This window comes from Oncorhynchus kisutch, linkage group LG20, assembly GCF_002021735.2.
Source record: "Oncorhynchus kisutch isolate 150728-3 linkage group LG20, Okis_V2, whole genome shotgun sequence".
Lineage (NCBI taxonomy): Eukaryota > Metazoa > Chordata > Actinopteri > Salmoniformes > Salmonidae > Oncorhynchus > Oncorhynchus kisutch.
The window spans coordinates 6,036,847-6,058,712 of NC_034193.2; the positions used below are offsets into that span (position 1 = coordinate 6,036,847).

General features: G+C 42.3%; 1 protein-coding gene across 9 annotated transcripts in view; it reads left to right on the plus strand.

Moving 5' to 3' along the window:
- tacc2 (transforming, acidic coiled-coil containing protein 2) overlaps positions 1 to 21,412 on the plus strand; it is a 90,582-nt gene extending 69,170 nt beyond the window's left edge. For 6 of the 9 annotated variants that reach the window (XM_031798723.1, XM_031798720.1, XM_031798717.1 and 3 more), the window contains 5 exons: positions 930 to 938; positions 6,178 to 6,338; positions 6,609 to 6,715; positions 16,549 to 16,669; positions 19,318 to 21,412. In XM_031798723.1, coding sequence (XP_031654583.1) covers positions 930 to 938; positions 6,178 to 6,338; positions 6,609 to 6,715; positions 16,549 to 16,669; positions 19,318 to 19,383 — 464 coding nt within the window. In that variant the 3' untranslated portion in view covers positions 19,384 to 21,412. The remainder of the gene's footprint in view (positions 1 to 929; positions 939 to 6,177; positions 6,339 to 6,608; positions 6,716 to 16,548; positions 16,670 to 19,317) is intronic. The other 3 variants (XM_031798718.1, XM_031798722.1, XM_031798725.1) reach the window with 1 other exon arrangement.
- The last annotated feature ends 454 nt before the right edge of the window (positions 21,413 to 21,866 follow it).

Genomic DNA, 21,866 nt, shown 5'->3' on the forward strand with positions numbered 1-21,866 from the left:
GTGACATGATGATCGATGCTTGGTTGCCGTTTGATAAATTAAAATAATCTCGCTCTTTTGTCCGTAGTAATCTCATCATGTAGACTAGTCTACCCACACCCTATCGGCGAACTGTTGGCTCGAGCACACCTGCCAATACCGGAGTGGGCACATTCACTATGTAATGGAAACCATCAGTAGAGTTGAAAATTATATGGAAACGCATTTAAAACCTCTTAAGGATCTGTTTTCAACTATAATGACATCTTTAAAAAAAAATATATATATTTCACCTTTATTTAACCAGGTAGGCTAGTTGAGAACAAGTTCTCATTTGCAACTGTGACCTGACCAAGATAAAGCGTAGCAATTCGACACATACAACAACACAGAGTTACACATGGAATAAACAAAACATACAGTCATTAATACAGTAGAACAAAAGAAAACAAAAAGTCTATATACAGTGTGTGCAAATGTTAAGGCAGTAAATAGGCCATGATGGCGAAGTAATTACAATATAGCAATTAAACACTGGAATGGTAGATGTGCAGAAGGTAGATCGTCAGTAGATGAAGAATGTGCAGTTAGAGATACTGGGGTTTAAAGGAGCAAAATAAATACATATATGGCTGTAGCTCAGTAGAATTATATGGATACCCATTTAGATATTTACATATGGATACCCATTTAGCTGATATTTTTATCCGCAGCAACAAGTCAACTTGATGGAAACTCATCTCTGGTGGGAAACTATGCACATGTTTATTAATATAGATTTTAGAATATTCGTATGAAAATCTGTCGCCAATGGAAACCTGGTTTATGAGACACGTTTGAATTGAAATTAGATTTGAACCGGATTGACTCCAACCCATGTGTCCTGCTGCCCTCCCAGCTCGATAACACAACTCCTTCTTTTGTGTTCTGCTGCTCCTATTGTGTAACAGGGCTGCCAGGTGAGTATCGAGGACTCTGCCCCGTTAGTTGTTTGTGTCTTCAGATCACATCCATCTGTCAAAGAGAGATAGAAGTGACATTCATCTTCCCATTTCTGTTGTCTTTCATTTTTTCCAGACTTCTCTGTGAGCTAACTGGTGAAAGTGTACCTTCGTTAGTTTCTACACAACACCAGATTTCCATAAGCAAGACTTTCACATGGGACACTATGTAAAGCGGGGGGGGGGCCCTTTTGTTCTTTCTTCCACTGAAGTACACAACAGGAACCTTTAACTCTCTCTCCCTAACACACACACACACACACACACACACACACACACACTGTCCATGTTCGGTGTGTATAGGTCCTTGGAGATCGTACGTGAGCTTGGCCGTATTAATTAGTTAAACCATAGCTTCGTCGGAAGTCTCATGGTATAAATCAGCTAAAGAGGGGTCGGAACCTGATGTAAATCAGTGAACCCTCGCAACACGTCAAACCAATCAAATGTTCCTCCGAGTGCCGTAGTAAGGACTAAACGTGACAACAAAAACAACCACGGGTTTTCAAACCATTTTAGAACGTTCGCAGTGCGCTATTTTTCAAACCATTTTAGAACATTTGCAGTGCTCTATTTTTCAAACCATTTTAGATCGTTTGCAGTGCGCTGGTTTTCAAACCATTTTAGAATGTTTGCAGTGCGCTGGTTTTCAAACCATTTTAGAACGTTTGCAGTGCGCTGGTTTCAAACCATTTTAGAACGTTTGCAGTGCGCTGGTTTTCAAACAGTTTTAGAACGTTTGCAGTGCGCTGCTTTTCAAACCATTTTAGAACGTTTGCAGTGCGCTGGTTTTCAAACCATTTTAGAACGTTTGCAGTGTGCTTCTCTGTTGTTTCGAGATGAGTTAAAGCTGCAGCGAGAAGGGAGAAATGGTCTACAATGCTGGCTTTGTGGAGGATGTTTCTGAAGTGATAATTGGCTGTAAAAGCTAGCATGAGGTACAAGAAGTAGCTAGCCATAATAAGGTCTGTTTTAAGAAAAGTCAACTAAACTTGTAAGCTACCTAGGTATAACTAACTAGCTAGCTACTAGTTAATAAATCTCTCTCACGATTATAAAGCCAGCAAAATTTTAATAAAAACAGCATATTATTGACCTAAAAGGTTAGCTGTGTTAGCCCAGTCACTAGCTTATTCAGGGTCAGTGATATATAGAACAACCATGTACTGTCTATCGATGGGAACAACTGCAATAATTTTTCAGGCAACATTGCTAAAATTAATTCAATAAATTAAAATGAACCTCATAAAATGTTAGCTGTAATGCTAATCTCCTGTAGTTTAACTGTTAGCTGTAATGCTAATCGCTAGTAATTTAACTGTTAGCTCTAATGCTCATTTCCTGTAGCCTAAATGTTAGCTGTAATGCTCTGTAATGCTAATCTCTTGTAGTTTAACTGTTAGCTGTAATGCTAATCACCTGTAGTTTAACTGTTATCTGTAATGTTAATCGTCTGTTGTTTAACTGTTAGCTGTAATGCTCATTTCCTGTAGCCTAAATGTTAGCTGTAATGCTCATTTCCTGTAGCCTAAATGTTAGCTATAATGCTAATTGCCTGTAGTTTAACTGTTAGCTGTAATGCTAATCGCCTGTGGTTTAACTGTTAGCTGTAATGCTCATTTCCTGTAGCCTAAATGTTAGCTGTATTGCTCTGTAATGCTAATCTCCTGTAGTTTACCTGTTAGCTGTAATGCTAATCACATGTACTTTAACTGTTAGCTGTAATGCTAATCGCCTGTAGTTTAATTAACTGTTAGCTGTAATACTAATTTCCTGTTGCCTGACTGTAATTTCCTTATTGTCATACTGTACCTACATTACAAGGGTTGGATTTGCACTAAACAATTGTATATGTCAGCACGTAAAAGGCATGTACACATTCTGATATATGATTCACCTCATATACATTGTCTAATGTTTTAAATTGACAACATAGAGCTCAACATGTAAACAATGTGTGAGTTTGAGCTATTCTCTGCTTCAGATGACAGATGCCCATAAGGCCAGCAATGCCATCATACTGTAGGCCTATGGCTGCGTTGGCGATGCATGTCATGTGATAAGCTGCGAAATGGATTCACGTGGCTGATATACTGAGAGTGACAATCAAATGAAAACAGATTAGAGATCTTAAAACTAGACAAAAACATGAATAGTTAATTTGAGAATACCACACAGAAACACAGACACATTACAGGCAGAAACCCTTCCCCTATATACTGCATGAGTGTGAATCAACATTGACACTAGTTCATTTTAAATAATAGTTTTAACAAATTAAACAAGTTTAAACACTCAACTTCAAAGAATCGACACTTCATCACTTTCATCAACATTTACATATAAGATAACCGGTATGTAAAGATTAAACATTAGTGTAAACAACAACTGATAACTGGTATGTAAAGATTAAACATGTTAGTGTAAACAACAACAGATAACTGGTATGTAAAGATTAAACATGTTAGTGTAAACAACAACAGATGACTGGTATGGTCAACGTTGTTCCACTGATCCCTGATCTACTGGCTGAGCAGACTTCGATTCCAGCCCAGCAATAAGCACAATTGATTATCAACTCAACTAGATTTGATAAGTTGAATCAGGTGTGTTATTGCTGGGCTGGAACAAAACCCTCTACGTCCAGCAGACCTCCAACAGAGTTGGATGGCTCCAGTAATAGGTTCATACATTGTGTTAAACTGTATTTTTGTATTTTTAGTATTTTTATTTAACCTTTATTTACCTAGGCAAGTCAGTTAAAGAACAAATTCTTATTTTCAATGACGGCCTAGGAACAGTGGGTTAACTGGTCTAGGAACAGTGGGTTAACTGGTCTAGGAACAGTGGGTTAACTGGTCTAGGAACAGTGGGTTAACTGGCCTAGGAACAGTGGGTTAACTGGCCTAGGAACAGTGGGTTAACTGGTCTAGGAACAGTGGGTAACTGGCCTAGGAACAGTGGGTTAACTGGTCTAGGAACAGTGGGGTTAACTGGTCTAGGAACAGTGGGTTAACTGGCCTAGGAACAGTGGGTTAACTGGCCTAGGAACAGAGGGTTAACTGGTCTAGGAACAGTGGGTTAACTGGTCTAGGAACAGTGGGTTAACTGGCCTAGGAACAGAGGGTTAACTGGCCTAGGAACAGTGGGTTAACTGGTCTAGGAACAGAGGGTTAACTGGCCTAGGAACAGTGGGTTAACTGGCCTAGGAACAGTGGGTTAACTGGCCTAGGAACAGTGGGTTAACTGGCCTAGGAACAGTGGGTTAACTGGTCTAGGAACAGTGGGTTAACTGGTCTAGGAACAGTGGGTTAACTGGCCTAGGAACAGTGGGTTAACTGGCCTAGGAACAGTGGGTTAACTGGCCTAGGAACAGTGGGTTAACTGCCTGTTCAGGGGCAGAACGACAGATTTGTACCTTGTCAGCTCGGGGATTTGAACTTGCAACCTTTCGGTTACTAGTCCAACGCTCTAACCACTAGGCTGCCCTGCCATTTGCTAACATACTGTAGGTAAGCCTAGACATATAACCCAAGGCATATATACCCTTAGACTCTTGTGCCGTTCATTGGGACTTCTCTCTTCATCTGCATACAGGCTTTCAAAGCTTTCCATAGCTGAGGACAGAAAACAAATTATACACCACTGTTATATAAAAGGTCAAATTATACACCACTGTTATATAAAAGGCCACTCTAAAATGTATTCTGTTCGCCAGAAAACGGAATGTTTATTTCTCTACCATAACCCTGGTCTCCCAGCCTGTAAACTCACTAACTCGCTAACCGATCGAATAGGGTTGGAACGTTACAATGTCAGTGTCCCAGCCTGTAAACTCACTAACTCTTTATTAACCAATCGAATAGGGTTGGAATGTTACAATGTCAGTGTCCCAGCCTGTAAACTCACTAACTCGCTAACCAATCGAATAGGGTTGGAATGTTACAATGTCAGTGTCCCAGCCTGTAAACTCACTAACTCGCTAACCAATCGAATAGGGTTGGAATGTTACAATGTCAGTGTCCCAGCCTGTAAACTCACTAACTCTTTATTAACCAATCGAATAGGGTTGGAATGTTACAATGTCAGTGTCCCAGCCTGTAAACTCACTAACTCGCTAACCAATCGAATAGGGTTGGAATGTTACAATGTCAGTGTCCCAGCCTGTAAACTCACTAACTCTTTATTAACCAATCGAATAGGGTTGGAATGTTACAATGTCAGTGTCCCAGCCTGTAAACTCACTAACTCTTTATTAACCAATCGAATAGGGTTGGAATGTTACAATGTCAGTGTCCCAGCCTGTAAACTCACTAACTCTTTATTAATCAATCGAATAGGGTTGGAATGTTACAATGTCAGTGTTCTCTTTCCTGAAGTCTGGATCTCGTTCATTTCACTCATCGTTCAGTGTTTGTTCTGTCTGCACGCTTCACACCAGAAATACACGCTTGATCAATATCGCCTTCATGCTAAAATGTCCCTAAAGCAGGCGTCATTAACTACTGTAGGAACCTACTGTGCTTTTATTGATTTCTAATCTGTGTGTGTTCGTGTGTGTGTATGTAAGTAAGCATGTGGGTTGTGTATGTTGATATGCGTATGAGCAAGTGTGTGTGTGTGTGTCCGTCTGTGTCTGCGTGTATAGCTGGGCTTTTTTACGTATGAGAATGTGTATGAGCAAATGTGTTAGTGTCTGTGTGTGAAGTACCAGGAATAAAATCTAATCTATATCCTCTCTCTCTCTCCCTCTCTCTATCCCCCCTCCTTACCATCTCATGTCTATTCGCTCTCTGTCCTCTCTCTCGTCCTCTCTCTCTCTCCCTCTCTCTCTCTCTCTCTCTCTCTCTCTCTCTCTCTCTCCTCCTCTCTCTATTCTCTCTCTGTCCTCTCTCTCTCTCTCTCTCTCTCTCTCTCTCTCTCTCTCTCACTCTCTCTCTCCTCCTCTCTCTATTCTCTCTCTGTCCTCTCACTCTCTCTCTCTCTCTCTCTCTCTCCTCTCTCTATTCTCTCTCTGTCTTTTCTCCTCTCTCTCTTCTCCCTCCCTCCATCTCTCTCCTCCTCTCTCTCCTCCTCTCTGTCCTCTCTCTCTCTCTCTCTCTCTCTCTCTCTCTCTCTCTCTCTCCTCCTCCTCTCTCTATTCTCTCTCTGTCTTTTCTCCTCTCTCTCCCTCCATCTCTCTCCTCCCTCCCTCCAGACGATGAGCAGAAGGATAAGTCTCTGTCTCACCACACCATCCAGCAGCTGATCATAGAGAAGGACCAGGCTCTTTCAGACCTCAACTCTGTAGAGAAGAGTCTGGCTGAACTGTTCAGACGTTACGAGAAGCTGAAGGATGTCCTCGAGGGCTACCGCAAGGTGGGTACACACAGAGAGACACATACCTACACACAGACACATGGACAGACACACACAAACACACAACCAACCTTACAACCGCACACACTGCTAGTGGCTGTCCATCAATGTCGACGATGACGTATGTCTGCTTACTGTATACCTTCTAGTGATATAGCAGATGCTCTTATCTAGAAACACTTCCAATCTGTGCATTCAACAGAATTAGACCAATCACAAAACAGGAAGCAAGTGAAAACTATCTTTCTCTCTCCTTTACCTGTCTCTCAGAATGAGGAGGTGCTGAAGAAATGCGCTCAGGAGTACCTGTCCAGGGTCCGTAAGGAGGAACAACGTTACCAGGCCCTGAAGATCCACGCCGAGGAGAAACTAGACAAGTGAGTGCACCTCGCACACTCTGGTTGCACTCACTGTGACATTTAAAGCATGTTAGACCTCATACGTGTTCAACCGAGTCAAGACAAACTTCATTTAGAGTCTATATACACTAAATTAAATCAAAACAGAAAGATATAGACAACCACAGATATTATAGAATCTCAACCAGCCAACTGTGAACCAGTTACTTGTTGTTGATAGAGGTGATCAGATGACCACCATGACACTAACATCCTGTATGTTCTGACCACCATGACACTAACATCCTGTATGTTCTGACCATGACACTAACATCCTGTATGTTCTGACCATGACACTAACATCCTGTATGTTCTGACCACCATGACACTAACCTCCTGTATGTTCTGACCACCATGACACTAACATCCTGTATGTTCTCACCATGACACTAACCTCCTGTATGTTCTGACCACCATGACACTAACCTCCTGTATGTTCTCACCATGACACTAACATCCTGTATGTTCTCACCATGACACTAACATCCTGTATGTTCTGACCATGACACTAACCTCCTGTATGTTCTCACCATGACACTAACATCCTGTATGATCTGACCACTATGACACTAACATCCTGTATGTTCTGACCACCATGACACTAACATCCTGTATGTTCTGACCACCATGACACTAACCTCCTGTATGTTCTGACCACCATGACACTAACCTCCTGTATGTTCTGACCACCATGACACTAACATCCTGTATGTTTTGACCACCATGAAACTAACATCCTGTATGTTCTGACTACCATGACACTAACATCCTGTATGTTCTCACCATGACACTAACATCCTGTATGTTCTGACCATGACACTAACATCCTGTATGTTCTCACCATGACACTAACATCCTGTATGTTCTCACCATGACACTAACATCCTGTATGTTCTGACCACCATGACACTAACATCCTGTATGTTCTGACCACCATGACACTAACATCCTGTATGTTCTGACCACCATGACACTAACATCCTGTATGTTCTGACCACCATGACAATAACATCCTGTATGTTCTGACCATGACACTAACATCCTGTATGTTCTGACCACCATGACAATAACATCCTGTATGTTCTGACCATGACACTAACATCCTGTATGTTCTGACCATGACACTAACATCCTGTATGTTCTCACCACCATGACACTAACCTCCTGTATGTTCTGATCACCATGACACTAACCTCTTGTATGTTCTGATCACCATGACACTAACCTCCTGTATGTTCTCACCATGACACTAACATCCTGTATGTTCTGACCACCATGACACTAACATCCTGTATGTTCTCACCATGACACTAACATCCTGTATGTTCTCACCATGACACTAACATCCTGTATGTTCTGACCACCATGACACTAACATCCTGTATGTTCTCACCATGACACTAACATCCTGTATGTTCTGACCATGACACTAACATCCTGTATGTTCTGACCACCATGACACTAACATCCTGTATGTTCTGACTACCATGACACTAACCTCCTGTATGTTCTGACCACCATGACACTAACCTCCTGTATGTTCTGACTACCATGACACTAACCTCCTGTATGTTCTGACCACCATGACACTAACATCCTGTATGTTCTAACCACCATGACACTAACATCCTGTATGTTCTGACCACCATGACACTAACATCCTGTATGTTCTGACCACCATGACACTAACATCCTGTATGTTCTGACCACCATGACACTAACCTCCTGTATGTTCTGACCATGACACTAACATCCTGTATGTTCTGACCACCATGACACTAACATCCTGTATGTTCTGACCACCATGACACTAACCTCCTGTATGTTCTGACCATGACATTAACATCCTGTATGTTCTGACCACCATGACACTAACATCCTGTATGTTCTGACCACCATGACACTAACATCCTGTATGTTCTGACCATGACACTAACATCCTGTATGTTCTGACCACCATGACACTAACATCCTGTATGTTCTGACCACCATGACACTAACATCCTGTATGTTCTGACCACAATGACACTAACATCCTGTATGTTCTGACCATGACACTAACATCCTGTATGTTCTGACCACCATGACACTAACATCCTGTATGTTCTGACCATGACATTAACATCCTGTATGTTCTGACCACCATGACACTAACCTCCTGTATGTTCTGACCATGACACTAACATCCTGTATGTTCTGACCATGACACTAACATCCTGTATGTTCTGACCACCATGACACTAACATCCTGTATGTTCTGACCACCATGACACTAACATCCTGTATGTTCTGACCATGACACTAACATCCTGTATGTTCTGACCACCATGACACTAACATCCTGTATGTTCTGACCACCATGACACTAACATCCTGTATGTTCTGACCACCATGACACTAACATCCTGTATGTTCTGACCACCATGACACTAACATCCTGTATGTTCTGACCACCATGACACTAACATCCTGTATGTTCTGACCATGACACTAACATCCTGTATGTTCTGACCACCATGACACTAACATCCTGTATGTTCTGACCACCATGACACTAACATCCTGTATGTTCTGACCACCATGACACTAACATCCTGTATGTTCTCACGATGACACTAACATCCTGTATGTTCTGACCATGACACTAACATCCTGTATGTTCTGACCATGACACTAACATCCTGTATGTTCTGACCATGACACTAACATCCTGTATGTTCTGACCACCATGACACTAACATCCTGTATGTTCTCACCATGACACTAACATCCTGTATGTTCTGACCATGACACTAACATCCTGTATGTTCTGACCACCATGACACTAACATCCTGTATGTTCTGACCACCATGACACTAACATCCTGTATGTTCTGACCACCATGACACTAACCTCCTGTATGTTCTGACCACCATGACACTAACATCCTGTATGTTCTGACCATGACACCAACCTCCTGTATGTTCTGACCATGACAATAACATCCTGTATGTTCTGACCATGACACTAACATCCTGTATGTTCTGACCATGACACTAACATCCTGTATGTTCTGACCATGACACTAACATCCTGTATGTTCTGACCATGACACTAACATCCTGTATGTTCTCACCACCATGACACTAACATCCTGTATGTTCTCACCACCATGACACTAACCTCTTGTATGTTCTGATCACCATGACACTAACCTCCTGTATGTTCTCACCATGACACTAACATCCTGTATGTTCTGACCACCATGACACTAACATCCTGTATGTTCTCACCATGACACTAACATCCTGTATGTTCTCACCATGAAACTAACATCCTGTATGTTCTGACCATGACACTAACATCCTGTATGTTCTGACCACCATGACACTAACATCCTGTATGTTCTCACCATGACACTAACATCCTGTATGTTCTGACCATGACACTAACATCCTGTATGTTCTGACCACCATGACACTAACATCCTGTATGTTCTGACTACCATGACACTAACCTCCTGTATGTTCTGACCACCATGACACTAACCTCCTGTATGTTCTGACTACCATGACACTAACCTCCTGTATGTTCTGACCACCATGACACTAACCTCCTGTATGTTCTCACCATGACACTAACCTCCTGTATGTTCTCACCATGACATTAACATCCTGTATGTTCTGACCACCATGACATTAACATCCTGTATGTTCTGACCACCATGACACTAACCTCCTGTATGTTCTCACCATGACACTAACCTCCTGTATGTTCTCACCATGACATTAACATCCTGTATGTTCTGACCACCATGACACTAACATCCTGTATGTTCTGACCACCATGACACTAACCTCCTGTATGTTCTGACCATGACACTAACATCCTGTATGTTCTGACCATGACACTAACATCCTGTGTGTTCTGACCACCATGACACTAACATCCTGTATGTTCTGACCACCATGACACTAACATCCTGTATGTTCTCACCATGACACTAACATCCTGTATGTTCTCACCATGACACTAACATCCTGTATGTTCTCACCATGACACTAACATCCTGTATGTTCTCACCATGACACTAACATCCTGTATGTTCTGACCACCATGACACTAACATCCTGTATGTTCTGACCACCATGACACTAACCTCCTGTATGTTCTGACCATGACACTAACATCCTGTATGTTCTGACCACCATGACACTAACATCCTGTATGTTCTGACCACCATGACACTAACATCCTGTATGTTCTGACCATGACATTAACATCCTGTATGTTCTGACCACCATGACACTAACCTCCTGTATGTTCTGACCATGACACTAACATCCTGTATGTTCTGACCATGACACTAACATCCTGTATGTTCTGACCACCATGACACTAACATCCTGTATGTTCTGACCATGACACTAACATCCTGTATGTTCTGACCACCATGACACTAACATCCTGTATGTTCTGACCACCATGACACTAACATCCTGTATGTTCTGACCATGACACTAACATCCTGTATGTTCTGACCACCATGACACTAACATCCTGTATGTTCTGACCACCATGACACTAACATCCTGTATGTTCTGACCACCATGACACTAACATCCTGTATGTTCTGACCATGACACTAACATCCTGTATGTTCTGACCACCATGACACTAACATCCTGTATGTTCTGACCATGACATTAACATCCTGTATGTTCTGACCACCATGACACTAACCTCCTGTATGTTCTGACCACCATGACACTAACCTCCTGTATGTTCTGACCATGACACTAACATCCTGTATGTTCTGACCATGACACTAACATCCTGTAGGTTCTGACCACCATGACACTAACATCCTGTATGTTCTGACCACCATGACACTAACATCCTGTATGTTCTGACCATGACACTAACATCCTGTATGTTCTGACCACCATGACACTAACATCCTGTATGTTCTGACCACCATGACACTAACATCCTGTATGTTCTGACCACCATGACACTAACATCCTGTATGTTCTGACCACCATGACACTAACCTCCTGTATGTTCTCACCATGACACTAACCTCCTGTATGTTCTCACCATGACATTAACATCCTGTATGTTCTGACCACCATGACACTAACATCCTGTATGTTCTGACCACCATGACACTAACCTCCTGTATGTTCTGACCATGACACTAACATCCTGTATGTTCTGACCATGACACTAACATCCTGTGTGTTCTGACCACCATGACACTAACATCCTGTATGTTCTGACCACCATGACACTAACATCCTGTATGTTCTCACCATGACACTAACATCCTGTATGTTCTCACCATGACACTAACATCCTGTATGTTCTCACCATGACACTAACATCCTGTATGTTCTCACCATGACACTAACATCCTGTATGTTCTGACCACCATGACACTAACATCCTGTATGTTCTGACCACCATGACACTAACCTCCTGTATGTTCTGACCATGACACTAACATCCTGTATGTTCTGACCACCATGACACTAACATCCTGTATGTTCTGACCACCATGACACTAACATCCTGTATGTTCTGACCATGACATTAACATCCTGTATGTTCTGACCACCATGACACTAACCTCCTGTATGTTCTGACCATGACACTAACATCCTGTATGTTCTGACCATGACACTAACATCCTGTATGTTCTGACCACCATGACACTAACATCCTGTATGTTCTGACCATGACACTAACATCCTGTATGTTCTGACCACCATGACACTAACATCCTGTATGTTCTGACCACCATGACACTAACATCCTGTATGTTCTGACCCATGACACTAACATCCTGTATGTTCTGACCACCATGACACTAACATCCTGTATGTTCTGACCACCATGACACTAACATCCTGTATGTTCTGACCACCATGACACTAACATCCTGTATGTTCTGACCCATGACACTAACATCCTGTATGTTCTGACCATGACACTAACATCCTGTATGTTCTGACCCATGACTAACATCCTGTATGTTCTGACCATGACATTAACATCCTGTATGTTCTGACCACCATGACACTAACCTCCTGTATGTTCTGACCACCATGACACTAACCTCCTGTATGTTCTGACCATGACACTAACATCCTGTATGTTCTGACCATGACACTAACATCCTGTAGGTTCTGACCACCATGACACTAACATCCTGTATGTTCTGACCACCATGACACTAACATCCTGTATGTTCTGACCATGACACTAACATCCTGTATGTTCTGACCACCATGACACTAACATCCTGTATGTTCTGACCACCATGACACTAACATCCTGTATGTTCTGACCACCATGACACTAACATCCTGTATGTTCTGACCACCATGACACTAACATCCTGTATGTTCTGACCATGACACTAACATCCTGTATGTTCTGACCACCATGACACTAACATCCTGTATGTTCTGACCACCATGACACTAACATCCTGTATGTTCTCACGATGACACTAACATCCTGTATGTTCTGACCACCATGACACTAACATCCTGTATGTTCTCACCATGACACTAACATCCTGTATGTTCTGACCATGACACTAACATCCTGTATGTTCTGACCACCATGACACTAACATCCTGTATGTTCTGACCACCATGACACTAACCTCCTGTATGTTCTGACCACCATGACACTAACATCCTGTATGTTCTGACCATGACACTAACCTCCTGTATGTTCTGATCACCATGACACTAACCTCCTGTATGTTCTGACCATGACACTAACATCCTGTATGTTCTGATCACCATGACACTAACATCCTGTATGTTCTGACCATGACATTAACATCCTGAATGTTCTGACCACCATGACACTAACCTCCTGTATGTTCTGACCATGACACTAACATCCTGTATGTTCTGACCATGACACTAACATCCTGTATGTTCTGACCACCATGACACTAACATCCTGTGTGTTCTGACCACCATGACACTAACATCCTGTATGTTCTGACCATGACACTAACATCCTGTATGTTCTGACCACCATGACACTAACATCCTGTATGTTCTGACCACCATGACACTAACATCCTGTATGTTCTGACCACCATGACACTAACATCCTGTATGTTCTGACCACCATGACACTAACCTCCTGTATGTTCTGACCACCATGACACTAACATCCTGTATGTTCTGACCACCATGACACTAACATCCTGTATGTTCTGACCACCATGACACTAACCTCCTGTATGTTCTGACCACCATGACACTAACATCCTGTATGTTCTCACCATGACACTAACATCCTGTATGTTCTCACCATGACACTAACATCCTGTATGTTCTGACTACCATGACACTAACATCCTGTATGTTCTGACCATGACACTAACATCCTGTATGTTCTGACCACCATGACACTAACATCCTGTATGTTCTGACCACCATGACACTAACATCCTGTATGTTCTGACCATGACACTAACCTCCTGTATGTTCTGACCACCATGACACTAACCTCCTGTATGTTCTGACCATGACACTAACATCCTGTATGTTCTGATCACCATGACACTAACAATCTGTATGTTCTGATCACCATGACACTAACATCCTGTATGTTCTGATCACCATGACACTAACATCCTGTATGTTCTGATCACCATGACACTAACATCCTGTATGTTCTGATCACCATGACACTAACATCCTGTATGTTCTCACCATGACACTAACATCCTGTATGTTCTGACCACCATGACACTAACATCCTGTATGTTCTGACCACCATGACACTAACATCCTGTATGTTCTGACCACCATGACACTAACCTCCTGTATGTTCTGACCACCATGACACTAACCTCCTGTATGTTCTGACCACCATGACACTAACATCCTGTATGTTCTGACCATGACACTAACCTCCTGTATGTTCTGACCACCATGACACTAACCTCCTGTATGTTCTGACCATGACACTAACATCCTGTATGTTCTGATCACCATGACACTAACATCCTGTATGTTCTGACCATGACATTAACATCCTGTATGTTCTGACCACCATGACACTAACCTCCTGTATGTTCTGACCATGACACTAACATCCTGTATGTTCTGACCATGACACTAACATCCTGTATGTTCTGACCACCATGACACTAACATCCTGTGTGTTCTGACCACCATGACACTAACATCCTGTATGTTCTGACCATGACACTAACATCCTGTATGTTCTGACCACCATGACACTAACATCCTGTATGTTCTGACCACCATGACACTAACATCCTGTATGTTCTGACCACCATGACACTAACATCCTGTATGTTCTGACCACCATGACACTAACCTCCTGTATGTTCTGACCACCATGACACTAACATCCTGTATGTTCTGACCACCATGACACTAACATCCTGTATGTTCTGACCACCATGACACTAACCTCCTGTATGTTCTGACCACCATGACACTAACATCCTGTATGTTCTCACCATGACACTAACATCCTGTATGTTCTCACCATGACACTAACATCCTGTATGTTCTGACTACCATGACACTAACATCCTGTATGTTCTGACTACCATGACACTAACATCCTGTATGTTCTGACCACCATGACACTAACATCCTGTATGTTCTGACCACCATGACACTAACATCCTGTATGTTCTGACCATGACACTAACCTCCTGTATGTTCTGACCACCATGACACTAACCTCCTGTATGTTCTGACCATGACACTAACATCCTGTATGTTCTGATCACCATGACACTAACAATCTGTATGTTCTGATCACCATGACACTAACATCCTGTATGTTCTGATCACCATGACACTAACATCCTGTATGTTCTGATCACCATGACACTAACATCCTGTATGTTCTGATCACCATGACACTAACATCCTGTATGTTCTCACCATGACACTAACATCCTGTATGTTCTGACCACCATGACACTAACATCCTGTATGTTCTGACCACCATGACACTAACATCCTGTATGTTCTGACCACCATGACACTAACCTCCTGTATGTTCTGACCACCATGACACTAACATCCTGTATGTTCTGACCACCATGACACTAACATCCTGTATGTTCTGACCATGACACTAACATCCTGTATGTTCTGACCATGACACTAACATCCTGTATGTTCTGACCACCATGACACTAACATCCTGTATGTTCTGACCACCATGACACTAACATCCTGTATGTTCTGACCACCATGACACTAACATCCTGTATGTTCTCACCATGACACTAACATCCTGTATGTTCTCACCATGACACTAACATCCTGTATGTTCTCACCATGACACTAACATCCTGTATGTTCTGACTACCATGACACTAACATCCTGTATGTTCTGACTACCATGACACTAATATCCTGTATGTTCTGATCATGACACTAACATCCTGTATGTTCTGACTACCATGACACTAACATCCTGTATGTTCTGACCACCATGACACTAACATCCTGTATGTTCTGACCATGACACTAACATCCTGTATGTTCTGACCACCATGACACTAACATCCTGTATGTTCTGACCACCATGACACTAACGTCCTGTATGTTCTGACCACCATGACACTAACATCCTGTATGTTCTGACCACCATGACACTAACATCCTGTATGTTCTGACCATGACACTAACATCCTGTATGTTCTGACCATGACACTAACATCCTGTATGTTCTCACCACCATGACACTAACATCCTGTATGTTCTCACCACCATGACACTAACATCCTGTTTGTGTATCTCAGGGCGAACTCCGACATCGCCCAGGTGAGGATGAAGTCCCGTCAGGAGACAGCAGCGTACCAGGCCTCTCTCAGGAAGGAGACTATGAAGGTGGACTCACTGGAGAGAACTCTTGAGCAGAAGGTACCGATCTCGGATAAGTTTGGCCTTTTATATCACAATGGATAAGATTTCATGGACAGGGGGGGACCATGAAGTCCTAGATAATCAATAAGCTTTGTCAATAAATGTCCCAAGGATGCACACAGTATTTGTGGCGGACACAGGATTCAAAACGAGGTCTCCTGTTAGCCCCCTGAGCTAAAGGCTAGACAAGACACACATCTTCAGGATATTGCATTATACAGATGAAGGATCTTAATTTGATCACCCTGTTGCAGGAGAGCGTTACTGCAGTGCTGGAAATGGGAAACGTGTATTTAAGGTTTTAAAAGGCTTCCAAAGATAGTTATTTCCACTTTGAGGTTTTACACTTGATTTTCCCTTACGAAAAATGTATCAAGCACTACAAAAACATTATAATCCACATAATAATTCACATCTCCTGTTGTTGCAGGAATATTTTCCAGTTGTAGCAAACTGGCTCAAATTAAGATCCTACATCTGTACGTGACAGAATGGATTAGAAGCCAGGTGTCATGCATGCCAATAGACTGTGTTAGCCCTTTGAGCAAAAGCCTAAGGCAAGATAGAAGTCTACAGACCTACTAAACATGACCGACTGTAATGGTACCCAGTTGTGCCACTCTTTTTGTCTTATCTTATTCATTTTGTCTAAAATATCATTACGTTTTTTTTTTATGAGTCTGAGTCACTGGGTCCACAACCTAAATGAATGGTGAGTCTGAGTCACTGGGTCCACAACCTAAATGAATGGTGAGTCTGAGTCACTGGGTCCACAGCCTAAATGAATGGTGAGTCTGAGTCACTGGGTCCACAGCCTAAATGAATGGTGAGTCTGAGTCACTGGGTCCACAGCCTAAATGAATGGTGAGTCTGAGTCACTGGGTCCACAGCCTAAATGAATGGTGAGTCTGAGTCACTGGGTCCACAGCCTAAATGAATGGTGAGTCTGAGTCACTGGGTCCACAACCTAAATGAATGGTGAGTCTGAGTCACTGGGTCCACAACCTAAATGAATGGTGAGTCTGAGTCACTGGGTCCACAACCTAAATGAATGGTGAGTCTGAGTCACTGGGTCCACAACCTAAATGAATGGTGAGTCTGAGTCACTGGGTCCACAACCTAAATGAATGGTGAGTCTGAGTCACTGGGTCCACAACCTAAATGAATGGTGAGTCTGAGTCACTGGGTCCACAACCTGGGTGAATGGTGAGTCTGAGTCACTGGGTCCACAACCTAAATGAATGGTGAGTCTGAGTCACTGGGTGAATGGTGAGTCTGAGTCACTGGGTGAATGGTGAGTCTGAGTCACTGGGTGAATGGTGAGTCTGAGTCACTGGGTGAATGGTGAGTCTGAGTCACTGGGTGAATGGTGAGTCTGAGTCACTGGGTCCACAGCCTAAATGAATGGTGAGTCTGAGTCACTGGGTCCACAGCCTAAATGAATGGTTAACTGTTCGGTATGTAATGAACTATTCATGGATTAATTTAGAACGTCACGTGCTTTATGAATTTAAAATGCGACACAATGCACGATTTGGGAAGAACAACACACAGCAGGGGTATTATGGGATATATATCGTTTGAACGGTGAAGGAATCAAGCCGTTTTCTCTGAGGAAGGAAAGGGATACTTGGCCAATCAGGCAACAGAACCTGGCTATGAAATGCCGTGGGGAAAGGGATACTTGGCCAATCAGGCAACAGAACCTGGCTATGAAATGCCGTGGGGAAAGGGATACTTGGCCAATCAGGCAACAGAACCTGGCTATGAAATGCCGTGGGGAAAGGGATACTTGGCCAATCAGGCAACAGAACCTGGCTATGAAATGCCGTGGGGAGAGGATCGATACCTACAGAGACAACCTACTCTTCTATACTCCAGGGAGAGAAAAACATCTAGACTGTTGTTTTACTATTAAAATTGTTTTTAATTTCCTGAAGCAGCATTCATTTAAAAACACTGTTTCCCCTTTTTCGCGGTATCTGGTCGTTACTATTATATATATTAATATATATATTATATATTACTTATTACTTATTGAATTGGTAGTTACAGTCTTGTCCCATCGCTGCAACTCCTATATGGACTCGGGAGAGGCGAAGGTCGAGAGCCGTGCGTCCTCCGAAACACAGCCGAGCCGCACTGCTTCTTGGCACAGTGCCAGCTTAACCGGGGAAGCCAGCCGCACCAATGTGTCGGAGGAACTACCGGACACCTGGCGACCGTGGCAGCGTGCACTGCACCTGGCCCGCCACAGGAGTCACTAGAGCACGATGGGACAAAAACATCCCCTAACTCTCCCCTGACCCAGACGACGATGCTGAGTGTGTCCCATCCAGAACTATGCATCTATGGTGCATATATTAATTGTTCTCATCACTGAAAGCTCTCAATCTCTCCAAAAACTCTTGTCCAGTCCATTTAGGAGTCACAGAAGTAATTTTGTCTCGTCTTGTTTTATTCAAATGAAATAAAAAATATTGTTTGTTTAATTCCATTTTTTTCTGGGCCTATTTAGTCAGTTATAGTCTCATCATTAGCCACTCAATAATTGTTGCTTGACGACTACGTTAGTCACTTTTTGGGGGGGACGAAATTAACACAGAATTACTCTAACCTCCTGGTTTTGTCTCTCTTCCTTAAAGAACAAAGAGATCGAAGAACTGACCAAGATCTGTGACGAGCTGATCGCCAAGATGGGAAAGAGCTAGCAACACTGAATACGTCCATGTCTCCAGGGCCTGAGGGGAAGGAGTGGTAGAAGAATAGAAGAAAGATAAAGAGAGAGGATGTGGTTCTCTTTTACGTCCAAACCTTCACTTTGGACTGATGGGCAGCTGGACAGATGGACAGTTGAAGCCAAAGTGGTTTCTGGATTTAATATACTACTGACTGACTGTGTACATGTATCTACTGGCATCATTGCACCCCCAGAGTATTGGGGAGGGTCAATGGTTTTCTTCTGTTTCACCCAGTACATTTTGATGTGCCAATGTGTAAAACATGTCCTGTATCAGGGATCCGGTGAAAGAGTGTTTTGAAATGTACTCTATATCATAAATGAGAGAGAGAGTGTGATGTGTGTGGGTGTGTGTGTGTGTGTGTGTGTGTGTGTGTGTGTGTGTGTGTGTGTGTGTGTGTGTGTGTGTGCGTGTGTGCGTGTGTGGGTGTGTGTGGTGTGTGGGTGTGTGTGGTGTGTGGGTGTGTGGGTGGGTATGTACAAGTGTGCAACTCAGTCTCATGTACACATTTACAGTTTGTACACATGTTGTGGTGTGTGTGTGTGTGTGTGTGTGTGTGTGTGTGTGTGTGTGTGTGTGTGTGTGTGTGTGTGTGTGTGTGTGTGTGTGTGTGTGTGTGTGTGTGTGTGTGTGTGTGTGTGCGTGTGTGTGAGAAAGCGTGTGCGTGATAGAGAGAAAGGTGAGTGCATTGATTGAAGATAGACCGATATGCGATGTGGTTGCCATGACAGCAAATGATGGGGACATACGGTTCCCTCTTCCAACTCCTGCTGAGTCTTCAATCCTCAACACTAGAGAGTGAAACACAGAGGAAAAGAAAACCACATACATACATACATATATATATATATATATATATATAGAATAAATCAATGAATCGTTCAGTCAATAAGAAATATACTTGATCACAGAGAACTGCATGTGGAAGTAGAAAACTATAAACGTTCTTTTTGTTTTGTAAGTAGGAAGTTGATGATTATAATAGAGATATATATATATATATATATATATATATATATATATATATATATCTGCATTTTGATACAATATTGTGTTTAAATGGCTTCCCTTGGTCGTGTTATCGTGCAGATACTTTGTGACGCGTAATTTTATGTCATATCTTTTCTTGGAGAAAAAAACTAAACGTGTGATGGGATTTTATTTATTTTAATTTGAATATTGATGACGATGAACGGTAATTATTCCTGTAATAATCAGGTGTTGGGACTGAGGGAAAAGTAAAGTAATTTAATCTTGGATCTCTATGTCACAGTCCTGTTATAATTGATGTGTTCACAAGGTGGAAGCAATTTTTTAAAAAGAGCTCTGCACAGCTACACGTCTGGGTTCAAATGGTGAGTGTTTGTTTTGGCCTAGAGTGCCAAATGGGCGGAGTTTGCAGTTTTGGGACGATTCTATTAATCTGTTAAACCAGGCAAGATCAAAATCAAGCACAGATAATGTAATTGAATTGATTTCTAATACTATTTGAACCCAGGTCAGCTATAGTGTACAGCATCTGAAACATGGGATAAAGGATGACAATAGAAACATGGGATGTGGCTTCTTTGAAAAATAAAAACAAAAACAACAAACACCTTTCAAAGTGATTAGGCCAGCGTTTCCCAACCTAGGGGTCGCAACACCACGTGGGGTAGCCTGATATGAAAATGGAGTCCTAGGAGGAAAATGAAAATTGCACACACGCACACACACACCTAGGATTCTCAGTGCTGTGGGAATGACAGAAACGGTCCCTGTGTGTCGTGTTTATTTCAGAACACCTCTGTTCATTTTTTTATGTTTGTGGTGTGCATATGCCTTCACACTCAACAGAGTGAATTCAGCACTAAATGTTAACATTTAGTTCCTGTCACCCTATACAGAGTAGAAAATGAACACTGGCTGTGTGAAATTCACAATACGCTGGAGTGAACTAATTAGTATTGCACTCACTCTACAGTGGAATAAAATGTAATTAAACTGTGTGATCTATTTCCCCGGGTGTCTTTTTCTTTTTTCACCCATGACTGTATTTGTAGAGATACCACCCATGACTGTATTTGTAGAGATACTACCCATGACTGTATTTGTAGAGATACCACCCATGACTGTATTTGTAGAGATACCACCCATGACTGTATTTGTAGAGATACTACCCATGACTATATTTGTAGAGATACCACCCATGACTATATTTGTAGAGATACCACCCATGACTGTATTTGTAGAGATACCACCCATGACTGTATTTGTAGAGATACTACCCATGACTGTATCTGTAGAGATACTACCCATGACTGTATTTGTAGAGATACTACCCATGACTGTATTTGTAGAGATACCACCCATGACTGTATTTGTAGAGATACCACCCATGACTGTATTTGTAGAGATACCACCCATGACTATATTTGTAGAGATACCACCCATAACTATATTTGTAGAGATAC